General features: G+C 43.6%; 1 protein-coding gene across 2 annotated transcripts in view; it reads left to right on the top strand.

Moving 5' to 3' along the window:
- The window catches only part of LOC141165137 (C2 calcium-dependent domain-containing protein 4C-like), a 30,758-nt gene extending 8,597 nt beyond the window's left edge, over positions 1–22,161 (top strand). Inside the window, exons 1-2 of one of the 2 annotated variants that reach the window (XM_073650779.1) lie at positions 9,853–9,970; positions 20,872–22,161. In XM_073650779.1, coding sequence (XP_073506880.1) covers positions 20,939–22,108 — 1,170 coding nt within the window. In that variant the 5' untranslated portion in view covers positions 9,853–9,970; positions 20,872–20,938 and the 3' untranslated portion in view covers positions 22,109–22,161. Of the gene's footprint in view, positions 1–9,852; positions 9,971–20,871 lie in introns of those variants that run through there. The other variant, XM_073650780.1, reaches the window with a different exon arrangement.
- The last annotated feature ends 3,193 nt before the right edge of the window (positions 22,162–25,354 follow it).

Genomic DNA, 25,354 nt, shown 5'->3' with positions numbered 1-25,354 from the left:
CTGGTCCTATGCAGACGTCTTCGACAAGAAAGAGGCAGAGACACTACCAGCTCATAGGCAGTATGATTGCCCCATCGACCTGGTACCTGGTGCTTCTCCTCCCCGCGGGCTTATCTACCCCTTGTCGCTGGTTGAGACCCGGGCCATGTCTGAGTACATAGAAGAGAATCTTGCTAGGGGATTTATCCAGAAATCCACCTCTCCGGCTGGAGCAGGATTCTTCTTCGTCAAGAAGAAAGACGGCTCTCTACGTCCCTGTATCGATTACAGGGGCCTTAACCAGATTACCATCAAAAATAAGTACCCCCTGCCTCTCATCTCGGAGCTGTTCGACCGCCTTAAAGGCGCGAAGATCTTCACCAAGCTCGATCTTCGTGGGGCGTACAATTTGGTCTGGATCCACCAGGGAGACGAGTGGAAGACTGCATTCAACACCCGGGACGGTCATTACAAATACCGCGTGATGCCCTTTGGTCTCTGTAATGCTCCTGCCGTCTTCCAGGAGCTGGTTAACGACATCTTCCGTGATCTCCTGTACTCTTGCGTGGTGGTGTACCTGGACAATATCTTGGTCTTCTCTCCGGATCTGCCCTCACACCGGAGGGATGTTCCCCAGGTTCTGCTAAGGCTCCAGCAGAATCGCCCATACGCTAAATTCGAGAAATGCCTCTTTGAGCAGACCTCCCTACCGTTCCTGGGCTATATCATCTCCGAGACTGGTCTGCGGATGGATCCCAAGAAGTTCTCTGCCGTCTTAAAGTGGCCCTGACCGAAGGGGTTGAAGGCGATTCAGCGATTCCTGGGCTTCGCAAATTATTACCGCCTCTTCATTCCTCATTTCTCCTTCCGGACTGTTCCCATCTCCGCGCTCACCCGTAAAGGAGCAAATCCCAGGGAATCGACTTCCGAAGCGGAGGAGGCCTTCGTCTCCCTAAAACAAGCCTTCTCCTCCGCCCCTATGCTACACTGTCCGGATTGCAACAAGCATTTCTTCCTGGAGGTTGATGCAACCTCCTTCGGAGCCAGAGCGGTGCTCACCCAGAAATCCTCGTCCGGGAGAATGGTAACCTGCGGCTTCTTCTACAAGCTCTTCTTCTCGTCCGAACGCAACTACTCCATTGGAGATCGTGAGCTGCTGGCCATCAAATTAGCGCTTGAGGAGTGGTTCTACTTGCTGGAGGGGGCTCTGCACCCGGTGGTCATCTACACTGACCACAAAAACCTCGCTTATTTACAGAACGCCCAAAGACTAAATCCGTGTCAGGCCAGATTGTCACTATTCTTTGCCCGATTCTGCTTCACTCTGCATTACCGCCTGGCGGACAAGAACATTAAAGCTGACGCTCTATCCCGCTCATTCCTGTCTTCCGACCAGGAGGAGGAGCCTCTACATATCATTGACCCCTCCAAAGTAATGACTGTGGCTCCGTTTGACCTGTCTCATCTTCCACCCGGTAAGACCTTTTGTAGTGGTTCCGTATCAAAAGAAGGTCCTACTCTGGGGCCATTCATCCAAACTATCCGGTCATGCTGGCCAGAGGAAGACCTTTCTGCTCATCGCCCCGATATTACTGGTGGCCTTCCCTGCGCAAGGATGTTGTGGACTTCATCGCGGCTTGTTCCTCCTGTGCCCGTAACAAGGTTCCCAGGCACCTTCCATCCGGGCGTCTCCTTCCTCTTCCCTTGCCTTCCGCTCTGTGGCAACACATTGCAATGGACTTCATTACGGATCTCCCTGCTTCTGCCAGTTGTGCTGTCATTTGGGTGGTCGCTGACCGCTTTTCTAAAATGGCCCACTTCATCCCTCTGCCTGGTCTTCCGTCTGTATCTGTGCTGGCTAAGGACTTCATCCATCACATCTATCATCTTCATGGCCTACCCCTCCACATTGTGTCTGATCGCGGGGTTCAGTTCACTTCGCACTTCTGGAGAGCTACATGCAAGCTGCTGGATGTCTCCTTGGATTTCTCCTCTGCTTATCATCCTCAATCCAATGGTCAAGTGGAACATATCAACCAGGTCCTTACCGACTTTCTTCGCCACTTTGTCAACGCTCACCATAATGATTGGGTTGAGCTCCTGCCCTGGGCCGAGTTCTCCTATAACAACCATGAGAGCGAGTCTTCTTCTAAATCTCCGTTCTTTGTGGTCTACGGTCAACACCCCCGGATTCCATTTCCCGTCTCTTCTTTAGTGGACAATCCTGCCGTGGAGTCTCTTGTCAACGAATTTTCAGCTATTTGGGAAGACACTAGATCTGCACTTCTTCAGTCCTCCGAGCGGATGAAGAGACATGCTGATAAGAGACGTCTGGATCCGCCTCAATTCCGTCCGGGAGACGAGGTCTGGCTTTCCTCCAAATATGTTCGTCTCAAGATACCTTCCTATAAGTTGGGTCCGCGGTTCATCGGTCCGTTCGAGGTTCTGAACCAAATCAATCCCGTGGCTTACAAGCTGAAACTCCCGGCCACCTTATGGATTCCCGACTCCTTTCATGTATCCCTCTTCAAACCTGTTGTCCTTAATTCTTTCTCTGACGATCCAGGTACCGCTCCAGCTCCAGTCTCCACTGAGGACGTCTTTGAGGTAGAAAACATTTTGGCCACCAAGAGGGTAAGAGGAAAGAATTTCTTTCCTATGGATTGGAAGGGGTTTGGCCCTGAGAAGAGGTCTTGGGAATCCAGGGAGAACATTTATGCCCCTCATCTTCTTAAAAAATTTCTCACGGGCCTAAAGAAGAGGGGGCGTAAAGGGGGGGGGTACTGTAGCATCGGCAACTCTGCCTCCTGCCGGGCAGAGACGCCGTTCCCCTCACCGCCGCGGCCCAGGTCCGGCGTCTTCCTGTTGCTCTGCTGCGGCGCGCACCGCGCGCAGCTACCTGGGCACTGTGCTTAGGGCGCGCGCGCGCACTCCCTCCCTTTTGCAGGGGCCGCGCGCGCCATCCTATAGAGTCCCCGGCCAATGGCCGGAGGACTTCCCCTATATAAGGTACCTCCTCCAAAATGGAGGTGCCTGTGCAAGGTTGTTTTTCCTTGTGATAACACTTGCTCCAGCCCTCAGCTCCCGCTGCCTGTCAGTCCTGCCTGCCAGTCTGAGTCTGTCTGTCAGTCCAGCCTGCCAGCCTGTCTAACAGTTCTGTCTTCCAGTCTGTCTACAGTTGTGCTCGCCAGCCTGCTTACCTGGAGCACCTGCCTGTAATCTGCCGCGCCCGCCAGTCTGCCTACCTGAAGCACCTGCCTGTAACCTGCCGTGCCCGCCAGCCTGCCTACCTGGAGCACCTGCCTGTTACCTCTCGTGCCCACCAGCCAACCTACCTGGAGCACCTGCCTGTTACCTGTCATGCCCGCCAGACTACCCAGAGCACCTGCCAGTTACCTGCCGTCCCCGCCTGCTTGCCTACCCAGACAACCCGGCTATCTGCCAAACCAGCTTGCTTATCGACCCAGACCACCTGTCAGCCTTCCTGCTGTGCTCATCCGCTGTATCGGTCAGTTCCTGCCATCTGACCGGTGGGAGTCACCTGCTCTCACACAAGGTCGGTCCCAGAGTGGCACCTGGTCCACCTGCCCGGTCCCTCCCTGGTTCACGGAGTCGACTAAGCCGCCGTGTGACCTTGGTCAGGCTGAGTAGGCACTTAGTCACGCCCCTCTGGTCCCTCCTGCACTGAGGTTTCACCACCCGGATCCGTAACAGTGACTATGACAAAGTAAAAGCCATGGCACTTAAGAGATCAGTTAAAGATGCTAAAACAGCTTCTTAACCCAGAAAAGAAGCCTGTTCCTTTCTTCAGACAGATAAGCAGGAAACAGAACCGTCAAAAGAATATCTGATTATTAGATAAGGGATATGATTAGATATGGGACTGAGTATTTGCAGATGTTAGATTCAGTAAAGTAGATACTGTAAAGTCCTGCAGCAATAGGGTCTGACAAAGCTAAGGGAATAATTCCTAAACTTAAATTACATAGCTTAGGAGAAAGATGAGATGGTGGAAAAGAATTTTGGCCGTTTGCAGATAAGTTGGATGGACTGTCCTTAAAGAAGTTGTCCACTACTTTTTATTAACCCACCAATGTATTCACCCGGTGCCCATAAGGGTTTTTGCAATTACCTTCAGTTGTCCTTCTTGCCTGTAAGCGGCGCTATCGCTGGCCGCTCACAGGCATCACGTGACGGGGTTTCCCCACGCGTCAAACCCAGCATCCACCTCGCGCTTTCCCAATGAATGAGGAGAGGGAAAGCACGCAGTGGCTGCCGGGTGTGATGCACGGGGTAACCCCACCCACAGTCCATCACTCACCGTGGAACGCAGCACTGGGTCACGCCCGGCAGCCGGGGGTCACGTGATGCCTGTGAGCGGCCACTGAAAGCGCTGCTCACAGGTCATAAAGACACAGCAAGGTAATTACAAAAACACTTATGGGCACAGGATGAATACATTGGGGAGATAATAAAAAGTAGTGGACAACTCCTTTAATGTAATATGTGTGCCGTGTCCATTAACGGAGTAAAGGTGCTTGGACTGTTAGACTCTGGGAGTCTGGTGACCCTAATCAGAGCTACCCTTCCCCACCAGTTGGTCTCTGCCAAAACCGTGGGCGTTCGGTGCATACATGGGGATGCCAAAGACTACGCTGTGGCCAAAGTGACAGTGGGAACAGACTGTGGTGCCCAGTCCCACCAGGTCGGGGTGGTCAATGACCTGATACATCCTGTCATATTGGGGCCTGATTTCTCTTTGTTTTGGGACTTGTGGGAAAAGCGAACCGTACTGAGTCGCATGGACAAAAGCCAGGTCCCTAGGGAAGAACCCCTGTTGAAATCTCAAGTGGATGAGTTTCCACTATGTGACCTTGCCGGCGATGAGGATGAGACGGTGACCAAGGAGGCCGACCTCACTGAGTTAGAAGTGTCCGGAGAGAACTCTGGGACTGCTCAAGTTCGGGACCTGACCTTAAAGGGGGCGTTTGACCACGTAACTGTGTGTAATGGGGTTGCTCAAAAGCCGGGGGCTGACACCTGACTCCCCCACTTTGCAGTTCAGGGGGAGTTATTGTATCGGGTGACCAAACTCAGAGGTGATGAGATAGTGGAACAGCTGTTAGTTCCAGGGCCATACCGGCGGAGGGTATTAGATATGGCCCATTCACATGTCCTGGGGGTCAAGAAAATGCAGGAGAGAATATTGAGGAGGTTCTATTGGCCAGGATGTTACCGGGAGATCTTAAACTATTGTGGGTCCTGCCCCACCTGCCAGATAACCGCTCCCTTTTCCCACTTCCGTAGTCCTTGAATCCCCCTACCTGTGATATAAATCCCCTTTGAGAGGATTGCCATGGACAAAGTGAGGCCCTTAGTTAAATCGGCACGGGGCCACCAATACATTCTGGTGGTCATGGACTATGCGACCTGGTACCCAAAGGCGGTACCACTAAGGAACTCATCGAGTAGGAGTATAGCCCAGGATCTTGTCCATATATTTGCCAGGACCAGTCTGCCGAAGGAGATACTAATCGATCAAGGAACCCCATTCATGAGCAAGGTAATGAAGGAGCTGTGTAAGGTCCTCTAGATTGCCCAGCTGCGTACCTCCGTTTACCATCCGCAGACAGATGGCCTAGTGGAGCACTTTAATAAAACCTTAAAAGCGATGTTAAAAAAAGTCATAGAGAAGGATAGTCGTGACTGGAACTACCTGCTACCGTTTCTTCTCTTCTCGGTAAGAGAGGTTCCACAAGTCTCTACTGGTTTCTCCGAATTTGAGCTAGTGTATGGATGACATCTGCGAGGGCTCCTGGATATTGCCAAGGAAACCTGCGAACCCGAGGTTACGCCCCACCAGAGCATCATAGAACATTTCGCCCAGATGCAGGAGAGAATGGCAAAAGTGATGCCTATCGTGAAGGCGCATCTCCTCCTGGCACAGGAGACCCAGGCAAGGACTTTGCTATACGATTTGTGTTATCAAGAGCAGGCGAAACCCGCTCACCTATGAACTGTGATATACTTTGTCTTCTTTTGTTTGCCTGTTATCCCGGAGAGGACTTGTTTATTTTGTGGAACCCTGACATGGTTTATGCCGTATAATAAACCCGCAGGAAGTTAACCCGAGTCGTGTTTTCTGTGTCTGCCTCTGTGAGAACCGAGCAAGTCGCTTTACCACAATGAGAAGGGGTTGCATACAAAATACAGATATCACTTACAGTAAATGAACTAACAATGATAGACTGGTACAGAGGGAAGAGGACCCTGCCCTTGTGGGCTTACATTCTACAGGATGATGGGTAAGGAGACAATAGGTTGGGGGATTGCAGCAGCTCTGGTGGTGGTAAGGAGGCAGCGTGGTCATTGCAGGTTGTAAGCTTTCTTGAAGAGATCGGTTTTCAGGTTCCGTCTGAAGGATCCGAATGTGGTGGCTAATTGGATGTATTGAGGCACAGAATTCTAGAGGATGGGGGATATTCGGGATAAGTCTTGGAGGCGATTGGGTAAGGAACGAATAAGTGTGGAGGAGAGAAGGAGATCTTGGAAGGACCGGAGATTACTTTAGGGAATATATTGGGAGATTAGTTCAGAGATGTACGGAGGAGAAAGGTTATGGATGGCTTTGTAGATCAGTGTTAGTAGTTTGAACTGGATACGCTGGGCAATTGGGAGCCAGTGAAGGGATTTGCAAAGGGGGTAGCAGAGGAGAGATATGAACTAGTCAGGCAGCAGAGTTAAGGATGGACTGGAGAGGCGGGAAATTATAAGGGCATGCACACAAAGTTTAGTATATTGAGGGTTTAGGAAAGGACGGATTCTGTAAATATTTTTGAGCTGGAGGCGACAGGGTGTGGCGAGAGCTTGGATGTGTGGTTTGAAGGACAGGGCAGAGTCAAGAGTTTCTCCGAGGCAGCGGATTTCCGGTACAGGGGAAAGCGTGATGTCATTTATTGTGATAGATAGATCAGATGGGGAAGAAAGAAACGTGAGATGTAGGAAAGATAATGAGTTCAGGTTTGTCCACATTGAGCTTGAGGAAGCGAGAGGAGAAGATGAAGGATATGGCTGATAGGCATGCTGGGATTCTGGACAGCAGAGAGGTGACGTCTGGGCCAGAGAGGTAGATCTGAGTGTCATCAGCATACAGATGGTACTGGAAGCCATGGGACTTTATGAATTGTCCCAGGACAAGGGTAGAGATGGAGAAAAGTAGGGGTCCTAAGAAAGAGCCTTGAGGGACTCCAACATAGATAGGGTGGGATGAGGAGGTAGTGTGGGAGTGGGAGATGCTAAATGTGCGGTTGGAAAGGTATTAGGAGATCCAGGATAGGGCAAGGTCTTTGACGCCAAAGGAAGAGAGGATCTGTAGAAGGAAATTGTGGTCAACTGTGTCGAAGGCAGAGGACAGGCGTAGAAGGAGGAGTATAGAGAATAGTCTGTTAGCTTTGGCTGTAAGTAAGTCTTTAGTAATTTTGGTCAGGGCAGTGGAATTGTGGGGACGGAAGCCAGATTGTCGGTTGTCAAAGAGAGAGTTAGAAGAGAGGTGAGAGGAAAGTTCAGCGTGAATATGTTGTTCAAGCAGTTTGGAGGCAAATAGGAGCAGCGATATGGGACGATAGCTTGACAAAGCGTTGGGTCGAGGGATGGCTTTTTGAGGATGGGCGTGATTGTGGCATGTTTGAAAGCAGAGTACAGAGAAATCTGAGTACAGACATCAGATATTACACCAATCACATATTAGCCTGTATATAACATTAGATGTATATGCATAGTACAGCATATAAATTATATAGGATAATATACGACCTATATACTGACTACAGACATATGATATCATATACAGGATAATATATGACTGTTGTACACTATACTATGACTACAGATATCAAATGTTACACCAATCACGTATTATCCTTTATATACTGTCTGATGTCTGTGTACACAGTATGGGCGAATAAATAAAAATGATATCATATAATATTAATATATCATTACAGTTTAGAGCAGGGGTCTCAAAAACCCCGGCCGTATGCGGCCCCCGAGGCTCAATTGTGCAGCCCTCAGCCCCTTGAGGCGATCGCAGTCCGGGGTTGCCAATGTCAGCTTTCCTTGTCACCTAAATTTGGGCCCTCAGACACACATTTAATTCAAATGTATTACGGTGCAGAGACCGACTCTCTGCACTGCAATACCAGTACCAGCCACCGGCCAATCAGAGGCCAGCGACTGATGTCGGCATTTCCATCGCTGCCATGCATGACGTTGTTGCCATGCACCGCCCCTGCAGTAGAGGAGGAAGAGTGTGTAAAGAGTGACAGAATGTGGGACATTGTTACAAGTACAAGATGGGACCAGGATGGGGACATTACTACAAGATGGAGACCATTATTATAGGACAAGGGACATCATTACAGAATGAAGGACATTATTACAGGACGGGGACCATTGCTTCAGGTTGACGGACATTATTGCAGAATTTGGAACATTTTTACAGGATGAAGATTATTACAGGACAGGGACATTTTTACAGGATTGGGGACATTATTACAGGATTGGGGTCAGAATTACTATAAGGAGCTAATTGTAAGACAATAATACTGTATTGTCCCCCAATACTGGCCAATTTGGGGACAAAAAAAAGAAAACATTTTTTTTTAAATATTCTAAATAAAGTATGAAAAAATAACAGAGATATTTGGCCACAAAAAATGCTGTTTTATGTAAAAACTGAAGTAAAAAAGAAGACCTCTACCATAACCTGTATGATAAACATCATTAAAAAGAATAAAAAACATGTCCAAAAAAAAAGATGACCAAAACATCATATATAATAGAAAAAGAATGGTATCACTGAAAACGTCATCTTTTCCCACAAAGAACACAGCCCTTCATATTCACATTTTTTCCTTGTGCGGTCTATTTACTCGGCAGAGTATGAGACCCCTGGTTTATTTGCCTATAAGAAACCTTTTCTCTGCAATTCAGAAGGTGGAATCCACAGCAAACCTGCATGTAGGACACAGATTTTTTTTGTGTGCTTAATTTACAATCCTTGTGACCGTACCGTTAAAAGTAGTTAAGTATCCCATTTAAATGATGGTCTCCTCTAGGAGGCAAGTGATTGTGGTGCATTTTAGTTATTTTTTATATCTTGAGCAGAGCTTAAACATACAATTTATTTGCTGACAATGTTAAAATCATTATTTTTAGTCCTATTAGTCTTTCTGAAAATGATGTAAAACATGCACAATCTTTCTTCATGTTGTGTAAAAATCTGTATTTTTCCATTGATTTCCTGTGATGCGGGATCAGATCCGTTGGCTAGAATTTGCACTTGGCTCACCTTCTCTGGATGTGGTACTAAGCTGACCCAGCACCTTCCTTTTTAACTCCGTTGTTAAGGTGACCGATGAGGTTGCGCTGATGAACAAAGTACACGTCTCATTTTAGCAGATACAGTTTCCTGTAAGGCGCAGTTGCAGGGAAGCATGTGGAAAGTCCTCATCTTTTTGAATGCACGCTAGTTTATTTCTCATACATCATATGATATGTCCAGTAGATTCAGCATTTGCATTACATCCCATAATAGCTGAATGTTCAGAAATTAATTATAAACTTTTGTAACTTATAGACTGGCTTGTACCTGAAACATAACTTGTGTTGGATCACATAAACGAGAATAACTATGGGCTTTTTAAATTATTAAATCTATAAAAAAAATAAACATAACATCTAAAAATTAATTGGTCATAGCTATATTTTAAGTTTAGAGGCACTGAAAGGGTTAAGGATTAGAAGAGCTGTGCAATGGTCCTGGACGAGGGGTTGTGTCCAGGTATGGTAATGAGCTCTTGTCTTATTGGACACAGTCTCAATGTGACATCTACCTATTAATAGGGGAATAAAAAACCTTCCTAGTCCCTGACCTCACCTGTTGTATGGATACCTCCACCATGGCACCAACACGCTGCTGCGACTCTAGCTGGTAGGTCTTTATTTCTTCATTACAATGTTTATAATGAAACTTTTATCATACTTTTGTAATATTTTATTGGATGCAAGCTTTAGACTGCATTCACACATCTGTTGTACACGTTTGTGTGCTGTATTTTTTTAAATGGACAGAACATGGACCAATAGAGTTTCTGTGATCCGTACATCAGTTTTAAAAACGCACCTGTCTGTCCAGTCAATGAGATTCAGAGCATATCCTATTCTCATCTGTTTTGTTGCTTAAACTTGGCCTTTTAAGTCAATGGGGATCCATTAAAAATGGATGAAAAATGGAAGACATACTTTGTGCTTTAGTTTTACATCCTTATTCAACTGATTTCAACTAATCCATTGCTAAGAGTCAATGGATAAAAAAAGCCAATGGATGAAAAAAGTGAATGTAGCCTAAGCATAAAATTAGATTAGACGACATGATTTGAAATTATTTCTGTAGCATCAAGTAGTAAAAATAGCATTTATATTTTGACCAATTGAGACAGAATTAGTTCCAGTACTATTTCTCCACCTAATATGAAGCAAGCTTATGCATAGAAATTAGATTGTTTCTTAACCCAACTTACGTAAAAGTATTTCAATAAACGAGTATTACTAAATAAGAAGATGCATACATTAGTCGGTGTTATATGTCTGTTGATTCAAATAAGGTAAGGCATATATTAAAATGCTATATTTTTCAAGTTTCATAAGTTTTTTAGAGCATGTGTTAAGCAGAAACTCAACCCATTATTTAGGAAATCCAGTCATATCATATGAAATATGTCACTTAAGAACATCAGTGATATGTGTGTGATCTCACTTGATTTCCGATTGAAATAATGCTGTAGGACATATAAGCGTCTTTGACACTGCTCAGACGTTTCTATTACTGAAATTTTGATACTGCCTTCTAAAGAAATCCCCATTAACCTCAACAATAGTGTCCTTGTAATTATGTGTGAGATCCACAGTAAAAAAAATTTCTTGGAACTTTCAAAAGGTTTTAATTCCCTTTAGAACTCATTCGTTCAATTCAATGATCGTCTAAAATCACAGACTTAAAGGGTTTGTCCAATGAAAACAAGTTATCATTTGCACAGTACATACGTAAATAATAATTTGTTGATCGGTGGGAGTCCACTTACTGGAATACACTCTGATTGACAGAATTGGGCATTTTTATCTCGTTTAGAAAAGAGCGGCAGTGTGCATGCTTCACCTCCACTCCATTCATTGCTTAAAGGGTTGCCGAGCTCTGCTTTTTCCAGCAGCCCCATAGAAAATGAATGCAGCAGTGGCCGGGCATGTAACCTGCCATTCCATTTTGTAAGGAAATAAAAATTCCTACAGATCAGTTATAATTTGTTTTTACTGGACAACCCCTTTAACTAATGTACAGTAATCTCCTTGCCTGTATCTAAATGCAAGAAGATAATTTTGGCTATGTTTTTTTGTCTTTAACCAACCAGGCCAAGTGCTTTGTAATCCACACTTACTGACTTGTTTCCTCTGATTTCTCGCTTTCCAGTTGCATCTACTCATACCTTATTTATGGTTGTCCACTGCCTAGTAACTGTTTAACAGAACAAAGTCTTAGGTTGTTCCCTTACCATCTGGCCATTTCAGCTCTAGTTACAAAGTGCGGTTTGGGGATCTCACAATATAGTACCTGATACACTGAGTCCAATGTGTGTTATAATATGTGCTGTATAGATGGCCAGGTAGCAAGGCAGAGATTGGGATTCCTTACTGAATAATAAAAAGAGAAATCCAGTCAAAATGAACTTTTGATTTGTCAAAAAAATCTGAGAAGATGACATTAGTGGAGATAGTGATCTTGAACTGCTACTGATTTCTTTTTAGAAAAAAAAAGTCTCTATGAAGACTTGAAACACTTTTATGGCACTGAGAATCTGACACATTGGATGTAACAGGTCATTCAAATTTGCAGGTTGACTAGAATGTCGCCAGTAATACATATCTAAGCAGTGTCAGGCAGGTTTGAGTAATACACAGAGCACTTTCATTCAATAAATCTGGTGGTGCAAGAACACATACTTTACCAATGTGATCTCACATGTTTCTATGGCTTGTCAGAAAATAAGGTGTTATAGTATGTTACGTTATGATGATGCAGATAATACTCTGTGCAAACTCGGCTCAATGCTTCAGATTTTGATAGATACAAGATGGATCTGCCTGGCACACAGGGTAGTGTGTTGGTAATACAATAATGGATAACAAAAAATCCAGATAAATGAAGCTAACAATAAAAATCCTATATGGCCATTTTCACTTTTGACATTTGTTATGGATTTTCTAGGCAAAAAAATAATAGAAAGAGTACATCATAATGATTAGAATGATCTTTTGATTTCTGCCTGGTATCAGTGTTCGCGTGATAGCAGGGTTAACTGCAGTTGAACACTTCATTCAGTGTGATATGCACAAGGCTACTATTGAGAACCCATGACGTCTCTATGGAGTACCACTCCAGGTGTGTGCTTGTACTGTGCAAACAACAGCACAGAAATAACGCTTAGAATGCCCATTAAAATACAGATATTTAACCTCTAAAGCAGTCCCATACCACTGAGATATGAACTGCATAGATTTAGCAACAATTGATATTAACAGCAGTGGTACAAAAAAAGAATCTAAAGTTAAAGGGAGCCTGTGGAATACTTGTGGATGTGGAGCCACTGCGCCACGGGCCGGGTTTATCCTGGAGGTGCATGACTAAGCGTCTGCCTGGTTTTTGCAAGAGCTTCTGAGGGTGAAGTTAGCCTTGGCTGCAGGTTTTCGCTAGGTACCACTCCAGAGCAGTCCCTGGGTCTGCAGCAACTGACCAAAGGGTCAGAGGCGTGGTACAGGAGGGCAAAGACAAAGCATGGTCAAACGGTCTGAGGTCGGGGCAGGCAGCACAGGATTAGTAGGAATAGCCGGGGTCAGGAGTGGAGAGGTCAGGAAGGATGGGAAACTAGCCGGGTCAGAAACAAGAAGCAGAATACCGAAAAACATACACGAATAAACGGGGTAGAAACCAAACGTTTGAGCATGGAGTGTTTGAAGATCTGCCTTATATGGAACCTGCTTGCATGGGATAGGCTGGGGAACCAGATCTCTGCACGACACAGCAGGGTTAAATTCCTGCAGAGAACGGCCACGCCCCCCTAAGGCTAGATGTAAACACCATGCTGTAGCAGCCATACTGGGGAGTGCAGGAGGAAACAAACTTTAGAAGAATAACCTGCCAGGATGAGAAACCACATGGTGAGTAGAGCAGCCCTGAGGAGCCATGCAAGTTTCCCGCCGTGACAGCATGTAATGAGAGTCATGCTGCTCAAACGACAAGCAGCACAAATCAAAAACAGAGTTTGTGATTGCAGCTAGTTATGTTTTACTCTGAAATGCTGTGGCAGTCTAGAGAAAACATACTTTGAAAACCCAGCCAGGGACTACGTTTGTTTGCTGACTAATCCAATGCGGTCCCCAGCCAGCTTCTCTCCACCCTAATGCCTTTGACTGACAGGTCTGTCTCTATGTACACACATAAAGACCTGTCAATCAACGGGACTAGGTTGTGAGAAAGCCGACTAGAGACCTGCCCCGGACAAGTCAGCCAAGACACATTGTCCCCAGCCAGCTTTGCAAAGTATGTTTACTCTGGACTGTCACATGGTGTAAAACTTACCTGGCTGCAATTTTGCAGCCAGTGTCTAATTCATGTTGACAATATTCTGGAAGCATGAATCTGATTACAGGTTCCATTTAAATACTGAAAAGATGCAATGCTGAGTTTAGCAGTAGAAAATACATTGACAGGTTTTACTACACTGACACATTGAAGCAAACTACAAGGCAATAGAGCAATCTGTGCTGCTGGCATGTTTAACTGCCAGAAGATTGATTACATGTTGTAGCAAACCCAAGGTATTCCTCTTATATAGCTTTTTCAAGCTCTAAGGAAATATTCAGATGATTAGTAGTCAATAATGCTGCTAATCTGCATTCTTCATTGGATTTATTGCATTTTAGGCTTTGCAAATGAGAACTATCATGCTTCCCCGAAAATAAGACCTACCTCGAAAATAAGTCAAAGCACTATTTTACAGGATTTTTGGAGTATGCTTGAAATATGAGCCCTACTCCAAAAATAAGCCCTAGTTACAGTCAGGGTTTGCATGGGAGGTATGGACAATTACCAGGGCCCCCACTCTTTTGGGGGCTCCCATCATTTCTATTCCGAGGTTAATACTTCTTATTGACTTTTGGTGACATCACGGTCATTTCACCATGATGTCACCAAAGGTCCTTTAACTCTGGAAGTCTATTGGAACTGAATAGGAGAAAGGCTGGTATGCAGGGCCGAAGTTTGGAGGAAGTGGGGGGGACTGGACAATTTCTCAGGGCTTCCACTGTCTTAGGGGCCCTCAACATTTCTATTCCGAGGTTAAAACGGCTTAAGGATCTTTGGTGACATCACAGTCATTTGACCATGATTTCATCAAAGATCATTTAACTACAGGAATCTAGAGGAACTAGGCTAGTATGAGTTGTGCGCTGTGCAGAGGGACCCATCAAGACTGTCACCAAACCAGCAAAGGCTTAACCACAGACGCACTTGGCACTAGCTGCCAAGCTAGGCAAGCCTTTGAGGACTAGGAATACGCTTCATCTAGCTCCCAGTAAATGGAAGGGTGACTTTGGCAGAGCCCTTCCCAGGCCCACTGTCGCTGGACAGCTGGCGTCTGGTGATGCGTCTGGTACCTAGTCAAGAATCAGATGAGTATTTCTGCAAGAACCCCAGAAAGTGAAACCAGAAGAGAAAATGAGAAAACTCCTGAAAGATAGCAACACTAATGCTAGCACCACTCACCACGAAGCACATAGGAACAGCAATAAACAGCAAAGGAGTGAGCAGGGAGCAGGAATAAATAACCTGCCTAATGATTAGGTGTTGAATACTCCCCAATCATCCCCAGACAGCCGCTCCCTGCAAGTTTGAAAAGCAGAATGGACAACATCCCACCATTGTATAGTGCCAGACACAGCAGCTTCCTGCGTTGCCTGTCAAGCGGAGAAATCAGTGAGAGACACGGCATCCTGTGTCCTCACACATCCTACAACACCAGAACACGATGTTCCAAAAGATTGGGAAAGTATCATAGCACCGGACCTCCTCTATTCCCAGGTGGGAGCACAGAGCCCCTATTCCTAACAGTATGTACCACATGTATAGGGTGACAGTCCAAAAAAATTTGTAAAAATTTTTAGTTCTCTCCCCTGGGAATAATTCCCTTTGCTGTGATTGTAACACACACAAAATTTTGTAACATTGCAACATTGTTTACTGGTGGCTCAAACATCACAAAACGAACATTATTTGAAATAAATGTCTTGCAGCAAAGTAAATGTACAATTTTACAATAGTTTCACGGTTTCACTTATTTTAACGAAACACGCTTTACTTGGTTCAGGATAGTCAAGGCAGTGCTTCTCCAAACACTGGAGAATAAACTGTTTCTTTTTGAGTGATGAATTGAATGTACTCATGAGTGCAATGGAGCGTTCGGTGGCATCATTCACGATTTTCAATCCGGCGACTTTTGAGGATGCAACAATGTAACTTGCATTAGTGTGCCACAGACAAGGATCTTGGTTTATTTCCAGTGCAACAAACTGTTTTTTTTTGTGTTGGACGACATGAAGTGATGAAGCTTTTTGTGTAGAAACAAGATCTTCGGCAAGCTGCATATGAGTTGAGCAAACATCGTTGCCTTCTTCCTTCAGAGCCAATACCATCTCAACCTTTACTGCAGTTGGAACCTCACTGTCAAAAAAAGCCAGACCTGTGCTAATGACTGAGGGAGGCTCTACAGCTGCAAAGTTTGTTGATTGGCTGCCCTGCACTCAGCCTTTCAACAAATTTAATTATCCAGGGTGGAGGGATTCGTGCTCATTCCTAGTTGTTGTTAATCACCCTAATATCGTTCATCAACAGTTGCAAATTACTATTATAAATTAAAGTAAGTGAATTTCAGGCAAAAATTAAATTAGATAGTAAAAGACACAATGGGAGTGATGTAGACCGCTGCTTAAATATTTATGTTCTATCTGTTTTATTAAACATTTTACAAACGAGTAATATATTATATGAAAAATGATAACAATGTATAGAATCATAGAAAATATCTAGTATTCAAAATGAGAATACCACTTTTAACAGTAAGTCAAACACGTCATGGTAGACAATAACAGTAAACATATGGCGAACGCAACAAGGTATTGAAGAAAGAAAGTACCCTCTATATTATGTAGAAGAAAGATATAGGATAAGAAGAAGAGGGAAAGAAAGACAAGGGTAAAAAAAAGAAAAGAGGGAACAAGAAGGGGTTATGGATAAAGGGGGAGGGGTCCTTAAAATCATATGTATATTAATGCGCAAATTCTTATGTAACTGTAAAAGTCAGTGGAACAAATTATGGAAATCAGGTGAGTCCTGAAATAAAATCCATCACTGCGTAAATATTTAAAGATTAGACTTACCTAAAACAGTGAATAATACTGAATGTTGAAATAATATTAAATATTCTTTGCAAATGAAAAATAAGTAAATTGGAGAGAGTGTCAAGGAGCGGAGGAGTCCTTATTGCTGCTCTATATTAAAACTACCCAAATCCTATTTTAACTGCTATTAAGTGTTCAAGGGCTGACGTTGAGGACATTGAGCCACCTTTTAAAGCACAACCGAAAGAAACTATTTTTTAAAGGATTTTTCAGATCATTATGTGTAGCAATTATATGGTGTGAGACTTTGAATAAAACTAATTTGTATTCTTCTATAGAATTCATTGTCACCTTAATGTGCAGTGTGTGTATATATGTGACACCCTGCGGCTGTGTGTTTTATGACATGATTATATCTGTATACATTTTGGGGGGGGTTTTTTGTTCAAAAATAAATGTGGATTGTTGTTCATGGAAAAAAATAAGACGTCCCCTGGAAATTAGCCTTAACCAATCTTTCGGAGCTAAATATAATATATTACCCTGTCTTATTTTTGGGAAAACACAGTTGAATTACATATACAGAGATTCTGTGCCCCTTAAGTATTTTAACTGACATCTCATTATTTTCCAGTGCTATATTATATAATGAAAGAGGTCATTTCATCATTTTTTATGTGTTAAAATGGCCATATCATGATAAAGTCTATAATCTGATCTTCACACTCCTGTCTCTAGAACTGCGCCAGTTCCCTGGAATGTGCTACCCTAGACAATCCATTTATTTCCCAGTATCTGTAGTTTTAAGTGTGCTTTAAAAACACATTTCTTTACACTGACCTATCACCTCACTATCTCACAATCTAACTATTCCCTCTTCTTCCATCCTAAATTTTACTCAGAATCAGTCCCTTCTATCATCTGTTCTCACACTCTCCATGCATTCAATAACACTATACAGTGGGGAAAATAATTATTTGATACACTGCCGATTTTGCAAGTTTTCCCACCAACAAAAAATGGAGGGCTCTGTAATTTTTATTGTAGGTACACATCAACTGTGAGAGACATAATCTAAAAATTGAAAAAAAAAACAGAAAATCACATTGTATGATTTTTAAATAATTAAATTGCATATATTGTATGAAATAAGTATTTGATCACCTATCAACCAGAAAAAAATTCTGGCTCTCACAGACCTGTTTAATTTTCTTTAAGATGTCCTCCTACTATGCACTCATTAACTGTATTAATTGCACCTGTTTGAACTTCTTACCTGTATAAAAGACACCTGTCCACACACTCAATCAATCACACTCCAACCTGTCCACCATGGCGAAGACCAAAGAGCTGTCTAAGGACACCAGGGACAAAATTGTAGACCTGCACAAGCTGGGATGGGTTACCAGAAAATAGGCAAGCAGCTTGATGAGAAGGCAACAACTGTTGGCACGATTATTAGAAAATCAAAGAAACACAAGATGACTGTCAATCTTCCTCGGTCTGGGGTTCCATGCAAGGTCTCGCCTCGTGGGGTAAGGATGATTCAGAGAAAGGCCAGGAATCAGTCCAGAACTAAGACGGGAGGACCTGGTTAGTGACCTGAAGAGAGCTGGGGCCACAGTCTAAAACATTACCGTTAGTAACATACTACACCATCATGGATTAAAATCCTGCAGAGCATGCAAGGTCCCCCTGCTCACGCCAGCACAGGTTAGGCGTGGGAGAAGGTCATGTGGTCAGATGAGACAAAAATAGAATTTTTGGCATCAACTCCACTCGCCATGTTTGGAAGAAGAAGGATGAGTACAACCCCAAGAGCACCATCCCTAACGTGAAGCATGGTGGAGGGAAACATCATACTTTGGAGATGCTTTTCTGCAAAGGGGACAGGACAAGTACACCATATTGAACAGAGGATGGATGGGTTCATATGTCGTGAGATTTTGGCCAACAACCTCCTTCCCTCAGTAAGAACATTGAAAAGGGTCATGGCTGGCTCGTCCTGCACGACAGTGACCTGAAACACACAGCCAGGGCAACTAAGGAGTGGGTCCGTAAGAAGCATTTCAAGGTCCTGGCGTGAACTAGCCAGTCTCCAGGCCTGAATCCAATAGAAAATCTTTGGAGGCAGCTGAAACTAAATACTGCCCAGCGACAGCCCTAAAACCTGAAAGATCTGGAGAAGATCTGTATAGAGGAGTGGGCCAAAACCCTGCTGCAATGTGTGCAAACTTGGTCAAGAACTACAGGAAACGTCTGACCTCTGTTATTGCAAACCAAATATTAAGTTCTATTTTTCTATTGTATCAAATACTTATTTCATGTAAAAAATGCAAATTAATTATGTAAACAATGTGATTTTCTGGATTTTTTTACGATCCTGTCTCTAACAGTTGAAGTGTACCTACGATAAAAATTACAGACCTCTCCATTCTTTTTAGGTGGAAACATCGGCAGTGTATCAAATACTTATTTTCCCCACTGTATGTCTGTAGTAATACATATGCTGGCTGATGACTGGTTTATGAGACTTTATTTTAATACCTCAATTTATTTTTTATATTTATGGCTGGACCATACACTACAAGCACTTTCTACCTTTTGGTCTCCCTGTTTCTTCATAGAATTTAAGCTTGCGAACAGTGCCAACACTCTTTATTTGAATTGTTGAATAATGTATTGCTGTGTAATGTCTGATATTATCTGCACATGTCATCTCTGATTTGTGGAATATATTGGTGCTATAGAAATAACTATTATTATTATTATTATTGTGGCTGAAAAGCTGGATACAACATTTTTTATCTATTTTGTGGAGCTATTAGCTTGTAAATTTTATGCTAATTTTCCCCTTTAACAATGGGGAAATAACAGAGATTATTTTGTGGAGGCTTTTACTTTTTTCCTTGCATGATGTTGCTCAATTATAAGAAGGCAGTGACATAGGGGGGAATAATTGCAAAGAGGGTCTGACCCGGCTTTCTTAGTGTGACATGGTAAGAGTGATGGGTCTATCTAGATCACACAGATCTCACTGCAAGCACCTACTATGACTACAAGCGCTGGAGAGGCAAACAGAGTTGCATGTCATTACATACACCGCTCTGCATTTATCCCAGACTTCAGTGAATAATGCCCCAGTACCTGGAATAGATGCAGAGCGATGTATGTGACACTGCAGCTCTCATCTCACAGAACTTTCAGGTATGCTCTCTTCCCCCTGTACTTGTAATCACAGTAGCTATGGACAATGAGATATATGTGGCCTGGTTAGATACATTACACTTATCATATCACACAGAGAAAGCCTGTTCTAAGCTTCGTTGTCACTGTCAGTGCTGTGAGATGAAAGCTGCAGCATGTCACATACATAGTTTTGCATCTATTCCATATACTGGGCATTATTCTTTGATGCCTGGGATGAATACAGAGCGGGGTATGTAATGACACACAGCTCTGCTCTCCTTCTGCGTTTGTAATCACACTAGATGTCGGCAGTGAGAACTGTGTGACCTGGTTAGATACATCAGCCTTACCAAATCGTACAGAGAAAGCCAGTTCTATGGGGACATTTCTTTTTTTTTTCCCTGTATGTCACTGCCTTCTTATGATTTTCCACCATTATGTAGGAAAAGAGGTAAACAATCCCCAAGAAGTATTTTAATGCCCCTTGGTTGAAGGGGAATTAGTATCTAAACATTTCAAATGAATATCTTAGCAACAGAGATGAGAAATAAAATCAAAAATATGTTTTATTCAGATCTTTATTCATTAATTTACCCTTGTTCTAAGCTTTCTTCCTCCTGTTGCCCTTGAGCAGAATAGTGTAGTCTGCAACAGTATTTTGTCCAGAGAAAAAAAAGCAATACAAACATGCCCAACCCATTATATGTCAGTAGGTGCTGTTAGAAAACTGTTCAATATGTACGGTGTGACTCATGTGAAAACAGTACACATGATACCAGCGTGAACACATCCATACAATGATGGCAGTATTAAGGAACTTGGAACATGTAATATATCTTTTTTTCTGTTGTACACAAAGCTACAATGTTTTTTTCCCCATTTCACAACTAAACAACTTAATTTGTAGAAAGAAAAGTTTTATATATTAGTGGGTGAACTGATTATTTTTTAATAAAAAGCCTACTAGATAAAATCTAATTTCGTTAGAGTCCTACACCTCTTAATACAATTTGGTGTGTCTCTTTGTGCCAAAAAAATCAAATCTACACCTGACATAATTTCCTAATTTTTCCTTTCAAAATATTTGTATTTTTGTGTGTAATATTATTTAGCAATTGGTTAAATTACAAGATATGTTACTCTTTGAAATTGTGGATTTGTTTTCATACCTAACAATTTTCCCTTCTTATGTTACAGCACATCCAGCCTCCTTTTCACGTGTGTATGTCGATGTCACTAAACTTAATCTGGCCAGAAAATTTGTATGCTGACCATGGTTGGAAAAGAGAGGCCCAGGCATTATCTTTCCACTTTTACAAATGTCTTGACACCAGATAGCATTCCTGAATTTTGTATACCTCCTAGGCACCAAAATCATAAAGAGCTAAATTTAAGTCCTCAGTACCTGTCTATTCCTGACCTCAGCATGTCGATGTTTGAAGCAGCAAGACCAATTTTATTTGACCCTCATACCATTCAAGTAGAGAGTGTGGAAGATACTCTAGAGGGGGAGAATACTAATGCTGATCCTCAGTCACAAGCTGCTTTGTCATTGCCCCATCTTGCAAAAACACAGACCTGCTATGGTTTCTGTACATTGCTGGAAAGTCCAAATACAAGAAGAAAAGAATCACTGTTTCACAATGACCCTGCTAATCCACCCATTCTGCTACCTCGATCTCGCTCTAATACTGTATCTTGTAAAGAAATTTCCACACCAAACTACTACAGCACACTGAAGTTACGACCTCTTAAACGCTCTGGAACTTTAGATAGTGACACAACTTCGTCAACTGACTCCTCTCCTTTTAGCTCTCCTCTGCTCCACAGATCTTTCCCAATGAAACTGTTTAAAGCCTTCAACCAGGAAAATAAACTGTCTAGGGCATTAAAGGTTGGCTATAAGTCTTCTGCTCTAAGAAACAGTTCAATCTCAACTGATGAGGATAGCTCAACAGACAGTAGTCCATGTGTCACCAGAAGAGCATCCCAAGACTGGGCATATCACACTCCTTTACATTCCACCAGTGGTTTGTTGTTGTCCCCTGGACAATTCCCCATAGATAATGCTGTAACTCTAGATACAGGAGGAATCTTAAGGCTGTCCACTGAATATCGACCAGAAAACCTGAGGCTCCGTATTCGTCTTGTCAGTGCAGAAGGGCTGTACAAACAGTCCGTAGATCCCCAAAACATTGGCTGCTACATTTCCATATCATTAGTACCTGGCAAAAATCAAAAGCAAAGAAGTACCCTGATCCGCGGTAGCCGCAGTCCAATCTTCAATGAAGATTTCTTTTTTGAGGGTCTAGAGCCTCACGATCTCCTCCAGAAAGCTCTAAAGATAAAGGCCCTAAGTAAGGGCTCTGGTATAAAAAGAGAAAATATTTTGGGAAGGAGCAAACTCCATCTTCTTAACGCTTTAGTGCTTTAAGACTTTTTACTAAGTTTGCACTAAACCTAAATAAAATATACTATTCTATTTCATGACTTTGTATCTACATATTATTCCTTTATATATAACATATGCTGTCCTAAGATTTTATTTCTGTGCAATTATATACAGCAGGTCATCCATTTTGCTAAAAATTATATGAAACAATAATTTTTTTTCCCTCTAGCTACTCCCAGACGTAAATCTTTAGCTTAGAATTACACTGATTTTGAGGCTTATGCATTTCTAACATGATTTAATATTTTAGAGTCATCCTTTTACCTACATTACATTTTGTGCCCAATTCATCAAAGCTTCCATAACAGAATTCATGAATCAAGAGTGCCTGATTCCAGCATGCCCCCTCATCAAGACCGACGTGAACAATGCCAGTCTTAATGAATCGGGCCTGTCATTTTCACAAGTAAAATATAATTTCATCATACTTCTATAGGTATTATTTAAATTATTTTTGTGTCAAATTAATAAAGTAGCTGGATCACAGAATGCGGAGTGCGTTTGTGGGCACTCTAGGATTTTTTTCTTTTCTGTATACACAACTCTATGTGTAATGACTTTTACTGGGTCCGTCAAGTAGTGATATATTTAAATTATTTAAGACACACAACTAAAAGTAAGGCAGGGTGTTGGTTTCAACTGTTGTAATTAAAAATTTACTTACCATGTTCTTAACTCAGACACAAGCACATTATTTGCTTGAAACAAAATATATCACTGTATATTTCTTTACTAATCACTACATCTAATTACTACTAGGGATGGAGGAGCCATGGGAAAGGGATTAGCTCAAAAGAACTAATTTTTCATGTGGCAGAGTGTTGTGAGCATAATCTGTGTCATGTGCAGTAGTAGTGTATAGTCAGCGTGAGAATGAGTTTAGCAATCTCCATAACCTTTTGGGAATGTTGTGAACCTGTGTAATCTGCCTATAACGTTATAAAAGAGTTGGAAAGTACGCAGTAGATGGTTGTTGGCCGAACGATGATCTGGCCATTTATCCAGCTGATAGCCATCTTGGCTGACTTCCTACTTCCTCATACACAAGAGCGTTCGTTTGGCTGAGCGCTCCTGTGTCCTTTATGATGGAGCCACTGTCAGACATGTCCAAGAAAAATATAGCAAACAGTACAAAGTCTGAAATGCCATGGCCTCCATACATATTAGACTGTCAGTCGAAACCATCGATATTGTAACATCCATGGCGGCGTGCTTGCATGGTGCACCTCCTCCCACCATGCAAGACTGCAATCTTACCTGTTAGTCCATGCTGCACTCTTTGCTCCAGTACCTGCTCTGTCCATGTCTCTTGTCTGATTGCTTAGGGCGTCGGCGCGGCTTTCTGCTTGTTTCTTATAGCTACTGTGTGCACAGTCCTAATGCGTCCCCAGCATATTGCTGTGAGTCACTGGATACTTAAACCCCCTCCACCCAGTAGGAGGTGCCTGAGCAACACCTTCACTCAGTTTGTCTTTGCAACTGAATTGCCAGGTCCTGTCCTGTATCTAGTCTGTTTCTGCCACCCTGGGGACTGTATACCCAGGCCTGTTACCTGTACTTGTGACTTTAGTCAGTTTCAGCCACCCTGGGGGCTGAGTTCCCAGGCTCGTTGCTGTATCTTGTTCCTGGTTCAGATCCTGTCTGAACAGTGTTCTAGTCCGTTACCTGTTTGTCTCTATGTCTGTACCTTTCCCTTTTCCTGCAGTGTCTGAACCTGCACCTGACTCCAACTCATTGTCTCTGTACTTCTGTTTGTGAGTTTTGTGTCCACTCGCTACTTCATTGTAAGTACCTTGTGTGTATCTGGTTCTGCTCGTTCTGTTTCCCTGCCTCTGTATTTACCTCCTGTGTTCTAGCTATCTTCCTGTATCTTCCAGTCTGTTCCATGTGAACAGAGCCTTGTCCTGTCTGCCTTCACCTTCTGCTCTGTTCTGCTTTGCTTGCTCACCGCTCCGGCGGTTCCGCTCTGCTCCGCTTGTTTACCGCACCTGCAGTTCCGCTCTGCTCTGCTTATTCACCGCTCCGGCGGTTCCGCTCTGCTCCGCTTGTTTACCGCACCTGCGGTTCCGCTCTGCTTTGCTTGTTTACCGCACCTGCGGTTCCGCTCTGCTCTGTTTGTTCACCGCACCTGCGGTTTTGCTCTGTTCTGCTTGTTCACCGCACCTGCGGTTTTGCTCCCCTCTGCTTGTTCACCGCACCTGCGGTTTTGCTCCCCTCTGCTTGTTCACCGCACCTGCGGTTTTGCTCCGCTCTGCTTGTTCACCGCTCCTGCGGCTTTGCTCTGCTAGTCCACCGCACCTGCGGCTCTGTTCCTGTATCCCAGTCTGTACTGGTCCCTATCCAGCTTGCGTTCATACCTGCCAGTATCTGCCTGTCTGCATTCCAGCCGTGCCTGTCAGAAACCGCCTGCCTTCATACCAGCCGTGCCTGCTAGTACCCACCTGCCTTCATACCAGCCGTTCCTGCCAGTGCCCACCTGTCTGCATACCAGCTAACCTGCCTGTTCCTGCATTCCCCGGTGTGGGTCAACAGCTTTGACCGGGGTCTGACCTGGAGTAGCACCTGGTCCCTCTGCTCAGTTCCTCCCTGGTTCACGAAGTCGACTGAGCCGCCCTGTGACCTTGGTCGGATCGGGTTGATACTTAGTTACGCCCCTCCAGGCACTCCTCGGTTCATGGTACAGTGGGATCACTAATGACGCTCACGCCAGTCAGTCCGGGCGCGAGCGTAACAGATATGATGAGATTGGCTTGCAGAAATGTAATTTATATACATGGAAAAGATTTGTAAAATAAATTTGTGAGTTAGAAAGTCAGTACCATACCTTTATATTGTTTTGTCAGTAAGCACATTGATTTCTGTCAGCTTCTTTCATAACAATTGGAATGTCTGAAAAAAATCTGCCAGGGTGAATATACCCTAACATTTCATTAACCCCTTCCCAACATATGAAGTACAGTTGCGTCATATGTTGGGTACCTGACTTTGATGCTGGCTCACAAGCTCAGCCTGCATTTTTCCTGGAAAATGATGGTTGAAATATTCAGCTATCATCTGCCCCTAACAGCCTCAGGTGGAGCGGATCTCCGCCTGAGGCTGTTAACCTGTTAAACACCACTATCAATCTCTGACATCGGCATTTACACCGTCAGGGAGTTGTGCCATTGTGTGCGCTTGATGGGATCATCTGTGACATGATTGCAGGGCAATGATGGGTTGCCATGGAAG

This window comes from Phyllobates terribilis, unplaced genomic scaffold, assembly GCF_046119375.1.
Source record: "Phyllobates terribilis strain yellow unplaced genomic scaffold, ASM4611937v1 Scaffold_11__3_contigs__length_659146591, whole genome shotgun sequence".
NCBI classification, from domain to species: Eukaryota; Metazoa; Chordata; class Amphibia; order Anura; family Dendrobatidae; genus Phyllobates; species Phyllobates terribilis.
Note: the sequence above shows the minus strand (reverse complement) of the source record. Positions and strands in the feature narration are given on the sequence as shown.